This window comes from Crocuta crocuta, unplaced genomic scaffold (assembly GCF_008692635.1).
Source record: "Crocuta crocuta isolate KB4526 unplaced genomic scaffold, BGI_CrCroc_1.0 scaffold541, whole genome shotgun sequence".
Classification (NCBI taxonomy): domain Eukaryota; kingdom Metazoa; phylum Chordata; class Mammalia; order Carnivora; family Hyaenidae; genus Crocuta; species Crocuta crocuta.
Genome location: NW_027531901.1, coordinates 261,295 through 269,236, shown reverse-complemented (window position 1 = coordinate 269,236; position 7,942 = coordinate 261,295). Strand labels below are relative to the sequence as shown.

The following is a 7,942-nucleotide window of genomic DNA, read 5'->3' as shown; positions in this document are numbered from 1 at the left end:
CCCCACCCATCTGCCCTCAGTTTGTTCTCGGCATTCAAGAGTCTCTCATGGTTTGCCTCCCTCCCTCTCCCCCACTATTTCCCCCCTCTTCTCCCCCATGGTCCTCCGTTAAGTTCCTCCTAATCCTCCTATACGTGCAAACATATGATATTTGTCCTTCTCTGCCTGACTTATTTCGCTCAGCATAACACCCTCAAGGTCCATCCATGTTGCTACACATGGCCAGATTTCATTGTTTCTCATTGCCATGTAGGATTCCATGGTATAGATAAACCACATCTTCTTGATCCGTTCGTCCGTTGATGGACACTTAGGCTCTTTCCATGTTTTGGCTATTGTTGAGAGTGCTGCTGTGAACACTGGGGTCCATGGGCCCCTGTGCATCAGCACCCCTGTGTCCCTTGGGTAAGTTCCTAGCAGTGCTATTGCTGGGTCCTAGGGGAGTTCTATTGTTCACTTTTTAAGGAACCTCCACACTGTTTTCCAGAGGGGCTGCACCCGTTTCCATTCCCACCAACAGTGTAGGAGGGTGCCCAATTTCTGAGCGAATACCTAGTAACTAATTATTAAGCTGCAATTTAGAGAACAATAAATTTGGGCAGGCAGATCTCTACTAGTAAGAGGACAGCTCAACACGTAAAGCTGAAAAGACAAAACTTTCCTCAGTTGCAAGGACCACAGTCTAAATGGGGGGAAAAAAGTAAATAACCTAAATAGCTAGGTTAGAGAGGAGGGGAAGCCACTTTATCAAAATAATTAACAATTAGGGGCACCTGGGTGGCACAGTCGGTTGAGCGTCCAAGTTCGGCTCAGTTCGGCTGGATTCCTTACAGCAGCCTGAAATGACCAAGGCAATGCACATTGTGTGATCTTTTGTCCCTCTAAAAAAAAGTGCCCCTGAACATGGGACAGTCGTATCCCAGCCAGAGTCCCACCCAGCTCCTAGCGGAACAGAATTCACATGATGACCAAGACTACCAGACTCATGGAATAAGTACCCCTGACGCATGGGCACACCACTGTGCGGATGTGATACCAAATGCTTACAGTAAGGAAAGATCTAGGACGTAGAGCAGATGGGCCTCCCAGTAAAATGTTATCAGGCTGAGGGCCCCCATCTGCCCCCAGCACCTGCTAGAACTTGTCTATAGTCTGCGTCTACAATTACAACTGCAACATAGCTTGAGAAGTCTCTAGCGTGGAGCCCTGACATTTCAGGGTACAATTATGACGCAACGGGAGACTGTGCTGAGCGACGGGCCACCGCACCCCAATAGTCACGGAGAAAACCCACATCCCAACGGAACAGGTGGGACAAAGGAAACTGCTCTAAACTTAAAAGTCAACAATCCTTTCTCTGCTTAATGAGCCTGTGACCTTCACCAACCTCCCCAAGCCTGTTTTCTCACCTGGACAATGGGGATAAGAATACTTGCCCCCAAAATGAGGTCACTACTCAGTAGGATCATATATGTTAAGTACCTAACCCGATACCTGGCAGCTGGCAGGTAACTCTGAAACTGTTAGTCTGTCTGAGAGGAATAAAGGCCGGGATACCCATTATTCAGATTTGCAGTTTTAGGCGAGGAGACCCTAACACGTGGGCCTCCATAAGGAAAATATTAGATGACACGGTTTGAAGAGTCAATCATTCCACACCGTGCACAGAAACATGTCGGGAATACAGGATATATTTGTGCCCGTGGTCAAATTCTTGGCACCAAAATGAAACTTGATGGGATTCCCAGAGCCCCAAGGGCCACTGCCACGGACGGAGCTGGCCTCCTCCTCTGGCCCTGGCTTTTCCCTCTGGCCACCCTCGCTCTCTCCCTGCCTCAGGGTCCCTCTCCGCCTTCACTGGCTATAATACAGAACTACATCTGCTTTTAAATTTGCTGTATTTACTTAAATGAGATAATGTTTATGAAAGCTCTGTAGAAACCATAAAATCCTATGTAAATGTAGAGTTCTCTATTTAATAAAAATTTATAGGGTTTGTTCTTGAATTTTTAAATGGAGCAACTCAGCCTTTTACAGTTCTCTCCAAAACAAAACAAAACCACAAGACAAGACAAAACCTCAAATCCTTTTTGTTCGTAAATGGGCCTCGATTGATATTTATCCCCAGTAGAGGCTTGGCATTGGGAAACACTTCACATCTGAATGGGTGATCTATTTCCTTCCTTAGAAATAAGCACTGTCCTGAGAGATGCAAAAGCCAAGTGGGAATAAAAGGCCAGTCACCCCCAGATAATAGACAGAAAGTGGCACAGAAATCTTTGGAATCAGTGGGACAATTTTAAAGCACAGTAAAATTTGATAAATTCAGACCCTAACAATTGCTAACTTGAGAAGGTTTAAACATGGCATGAATGAAACTTGATCTCATCTACCAAAAAAAAAAAAAAAAAAAAAGGGATGAGGAGAGCCCACCGAGCAAATAAATCACGTAAACAAGAACTTTAAGGATATTTAAGAAATTGTAATCTTTTCACAGAATCTTCAAGTCATTGTTGTCATCTCCAACTTTCTATACCCTTCGTTATCCAGTCATTAAAGCAGGGTCAGCTAGAAACCTCGGAAGGGTTAAGGATATACTCTAACAGCGTTATGTTAATTCGAAAATTAACTTAAGTGAACTGAGTGTTCACCCTGAGCTACGAACTGCATTCGGCACCTTACGTGCCTACTAACACCTCTTTAAGGGATTAATCTCCCCATTTGTACAGATGAGGGCCCTGAGGCTCAAAGGGCCGACCCAAAGTCACCCAGACAAAGTAGGAGCTCCGGGTTCAACCACAGGAACAAGTGAGCGGTGAATCCAGATTCTGAAGCTGGGTCTCGTATTCAGCGTTGCTCTGACTGCACTTCGTGACCAGTGTTTTACCTGGACTACGTTTTGTCAACTTAGCAGAGCGGCTCCCCGGTTTTTCCATATTAGTGAGGCTTTTCGGTCACAGTAAGAAGATGGCTAGTTTACAGCGCGCCCCGCTCCTGCCGAGGTCTGGCTGCCTTCCTCAGTGGGCTCAAGGGCAAGGGACGAAAGATCTCTGCCTGGTATGAGCAATGCACTGACCTAACCTTCGGGGGCCCTCAAGTCGGGCTCGGCTAACAGCACCAGGTTTACAGCACTTGCTCTTCAGTTTACAAATAGCGCCCCCCTCATGGTCGCACTGAGCCGCTCGCTTTCCCGCACATTCCGATGAGACCAAACGCCACGTGGGAGCAATGGCTGTTCCGGCAGCACGTGGAAACGAAGCGGCTGACTGCATGGTACGTGCACTGGCTTATTTTACTTTGGGTCCTAAATGCACTTTTGTTTCCCATTCCCTCTACATTTCCTGGTTCCAAACAGGATATTCTGATAGCATTTCCCACCCAACCAGAAACAGGAAGCACCTGAAAAGTCATGAGAAAGATGCCCTTGTGCCAAAGATCAATTTTTTAAGAATTCAAAAGTTTGAGACAGTTTGGACAGGGGCCCACATGCGTCGAGGCTTTCTTCTATTAAACCAACCTTGCAACGTTCTGAAGAGAGCACAGGTGACCCTCAGAGAGACCCACAGGAAGGCCACAATGAGAGAACAGTGTGTGGCCCTTCTAAGCATTTCTGAAGTTTCTCACGAGCCCCTCACAATAACCTTCAGAAGTCACGTAATGGAGGCATTACAGCACGTATGCCCACGGAGGGCCCAGCCACAGGCGTGAGGCCACAGAGGCGCGGCAGGGCGGCCCGACCCAGCCGCCCACGCCCCTCAGTGGCCCTGCAGCTCTTCCACAAAATGCACACTCAGCAGCAGCTGGGTCCCTTCCTCCCCTGCAGCACCCGCCGCCACGACCAACATGGATTCCACCATGTTCCTTTCGTCCATGAGCCCCAGTTGGCCACAGGCTCTATGTGGGGTCCATTCCTCCAGCTGCAAAATGAAATAAGCTGTCTTAGTGCCACTTAGACCCGGGGTGCATTTGGGTCCTTGGGGAGGGCGCCCTGCGGTGTATACACTGGCACGAAATTCTCTCCCCACACAGCTCTCCCGCTTGTGAAACATCATGTTTCCATGGTTTTTCCCTATAGATTGGGAACTTCTTGACAGCTGGGACTGTGTCACTTGGGTCAAGAGGCACCTCAGATGATGTGGACTCTATTCCTAGTAGACACAGCAGTCATCCCCATAGTGATTAACAAACACTCGCCTAGCATATAGTACATTAGCACAGAATACGGACTACAAGCATATATATGCTTAGTATGCACGCACGTGTACACACACACACACACACACACACACACACACACGCTGGGCATTATTCTAAGAACTTACAAGTTTGAACTCACTTCATCTGAACTCACTTCCTCCTCTTCACAGACCCCTTAGCTTAGGCACAGCTTAGCACATTAACAAGTGCCCGGACTTGAACTCTGGCCGTCTAGGTCCAGAGTCGTGCTCTTAGCCCCTGTGCTACCTTACCTCTCCATTGACCGACACATGAATAACAGAATGGAAAGAAAAACTTGGCCTTGAGCAAGGCACACCACATCTCTAGACCTCAACAAAGATAGGCTGGCCGAGATCATATCCAAAAGGTCCTGTCAAATTGTGAACTATTTCCGTTGTACGGTACTTAGCGGTAATGTGATACCCGCTTGGAACAGAGAGCTTGAGTCACTGAGTTTTTCCACATTAAGAGGAAATCTGGTTGCTTTAAGACCAAGAGTCCACAAAACTGCAGGTGGACGTCCCCAAAGTCAACAGAGCGACTGTTCCAGGGCTGCTCTTCTACCCCAGTCCCCCAACCCCATGAACAAGTTAAGACACGGACGTGTGTGTGTCGGTGGGAAAGGAGGATTAGGGAGGGGGTAGGAGGGACCACCATTTTGCTAATTTTTTGGCTGCCTCCACTTGGCCGTCATTAAGTCAAGGAACAGTGAAAGAGTAATCCTGGAAGCCTGGGCTATCCCACACCCACTGTTGTGTGAGGAGTCTGGGATCATGACACAAGCCCATGTCAGCTTCAACTGCATAATAACCACAAAGTCTCCGTGACAAATAGCAGGCATTCGTTTCTCACTCCCACTCGTACAGATCAGCTGGGGTCTGGCTGCAGGTTCCGTTCAAGTCTGTTCCACACGTAGCTCTGGGAACAGTGAGCCATGGGGCCACGTTCTATGGTGAGGATCCCAAGCACCCAGAAGGGGAAGAAACACACAGCACGTCTGAAGGCCTAGGCTCCGAGCCCACACACGCTTGTGAATGAGGGACACGTGCGGCACAGACTTCCCCCAACCTGCCGCCTGGCCCTGCTGCGGCCCTCCGTTTCCAGCTGCCTGCCGAGCGCCACGCCAGAGCCGCCAGCAGCGGGGAAGGCAAGCAGGGCCTGCATCTGAGAGCACCGACACCCAAAATGTGTACATTTGGAGAGTCCGATCACCCTTGTTCTGTGAGGGTTGCCGACTGGCTCTTATTAAATTCTCATTTAAACTGGAAATGTCAAAACACACACAGAGATCACCACTAACCAAGAGGGCACAAAACGACTTGCTGAGGTGATGACAAAGTCAAATCCCAGCCCTACCGTTTACTGCACGAGCGACCTTCACAACTCACCTAAACGGATCTCAGCTTCCTCATCTGTAACCGGAGAACGGCAACACCGAAGCCCACCTTTGCCCCCCCCCCACTTCCCCTGGGCCCTCACCATTTCCGTGATGCAGCCTGGCCACCAGCACCTGCATCTCTCTGCCAGGGGCCTTCCCCTGCCCCCACGCACAGCAGGACAGATGGTGGACCGACTCCAGCCCCCACGCTCCCCAGGTGGGTAATCCAAGTTGTGTTCCACGCCGGCCCCAGAGCTCCCCAGAGACTTGCCCCTGATGGAAGCCTGTAGGCTGCCATCTCTTCCCTTTCTCACTTCCCACACCACCCCCCAGCCCCCGTGTCTTCTAGAATGACCTCTAGAAAACTCCCAAGTGAAGAAGAATAGCTATTTTCCATGGGAGTGTAAAGATGAAGAGAGAGAATGTGTAAAGCCCCAAACCAGGGCTGGCCTGGTGCCGATCTCACACTTGACAGACACGTTGGAGGCGTGAGCCATGGTGGCTGGCGGTGCACATGACACCGGGCTCCAGCGACCACCTCAGAGGTCTGTCCTTTTGCATCGCGAGGCTTATGGCGGAATGCAGAGGACACGCTGGGGACGGCAACGTGTCCCTGTTTCATGTCTTCTGGGAAAAGCCACATGCTGGTCCCATCGCATCGCTACTTTGGAGCCCATCGTCACTGCCTCCAGCACCCGGAGGGACGGCCTCACCTCTCCCGGGGCCAACCAGCTACCCAAAAAGCTGTTCCAGGGCCTCTGCCTTTTTTGCTGGGGAGAGAAGTGAGAGGTGGCCTGGGGCAGCCGAGCACCACCACAGTCCCTTGTTTGTGTACGTAGCGATCTACCCTGCCTCTTGACCGACTACACCTATTTTTCAGATGAAGTTTTTCTTTGACGGGGGCAATGCAGAGACAAACAGGGCCAGAGTTCAAGCTCCCCACGTGTCCCGGCGACAGCTGACCAAACGCTGACACAGAGGAAGAGAACAAGGCTCACCCTCACGGAAGGATGGGTCGTGTCTCCCGCAGGGACCCTGTGGGGCCACTGCATGGGACACCTGCTCGGGACACTCGCGTCCCCTTCAGGGCCCTGGAGGGTCCTCCATGAGGCGGAAAAGTGAATGTGTCCAGACAGCATTTTTCACAACCACTTTTGGTGGGCACAAATTTGAAACCTGGGAAACCCCACGGAGACCCAGAGGAAATGTAGACACAGGCTGGTGGAGACTTCAATCCAAACAAATAAATTAGGGAGATAATTAAAATATAACCAGCACAGCACTTAAAGAGGCAATGAGTTCTATCTCACTTGGAATTAAGCAATGAAAACCTTAGTATCAAGCTATGAAACTGATGAAAAGGAGAGCGTTTCCTGAATCCTTAAAGCTCAAGTTCAACTAAGCTAAATAACATCACTTTGATTGGCTCAAAGGCATTTTTTTAATAAAAATGATGATAATGATCAGCTCATGGTCCCAGTGCCCAGGCGTTTGGGGGTTTTAAGCAGGGAGGCTGAGAAAATACATTTCCCTCCAGGACCCTAAGTGCCCCTTGGCAAGGCCTTAAAACTGCCGTGAGGGTGCACGGAGCAGATGGGAGGGAAAGTCAGCCACGCGATGCTACGGAACAGCTGAACCCTGTGTCTCCTCCTGCCCCTGCCTCAGGACATTTGTCCGTGGAGCTGTCTCGGGAGCCTTGGCACCATCTTGGAGCCAGGACTGTGGGGACTGTCTGGACCGACCTCGGAATTGTCGGGCGAGGACATCGAGGTCCAGCGAGAGAAAGTACGCTTCCCAAGGCTGCACAGCATGTGGCAGGGCCCAAAACCAACTTCTGCCTGATGGCTTGGCTGAGGCCCAGCGAACTTTGGTCTGAGGCTTCACGTAGCTCCGTAAGCACCGCGGAGCCTGGGGCAGGGCGGGGCAGGGCCTGGAGCCATGGCCCCCTGGCCACCCCCTTCCCTGGCAGGGCCGTGGGTGCCAGGAGGCCAACCAGGGACCAGTGCTGCCCTCTGGTCAGAGTTTGGAAAGCTGAGGGAAAACAGAGAGGATGGGGGTGGTGCAGGGGTGGGGCGGGGCTGGGCGGAGGGAGAGTCAGCAGCGCTCACCTTCGTAGCAGGGGATCAGCGTCCTGCCTTTGGCCTGGAGGTTGGACGGGATGATGTAACAGAAGCCATGGGGCAGGATGTGGTCTGTTTCATAGTAGATGTTCTTCCAGCGGTGGGCACAGGCCTAAGGGACAGAGAGGGGTCAGAGCAGGAAGTCAGCCCCAGCAGGTCCCAAAGCAGAGCCCAGGCGACGCCAGGTGGCTGTGCGGGAGGAGAGGGGCAGAGGGGCCAGAAAGCC

At 51.2% G+C, this 7,942-nt stretch overlaps 1 protein-coding gene across 1 annotated transcript in view; it reads right to left on the bottom strand.

Annotated features, from left to right (window-relative positions):
• The window catches only part of ITGA9 (integrin subunit alpha 9), a 324,287-nt gene that overhangs the window by 293,419 nt on the left and 22,926 nt on the right, over window positions 1-7,942 (bottom strand). Inside the window, exon 6 of the mRNA XM_077774005.1 lies at window positions 7,705-7,828. Coding sequence (XP_077630131.1) covers window positions 7,705-7,828 — 124 coding nt within the window. The remainder of the gene's footprint in view (window positions 1-7,704; window positions 7,829-7,942) is intronic.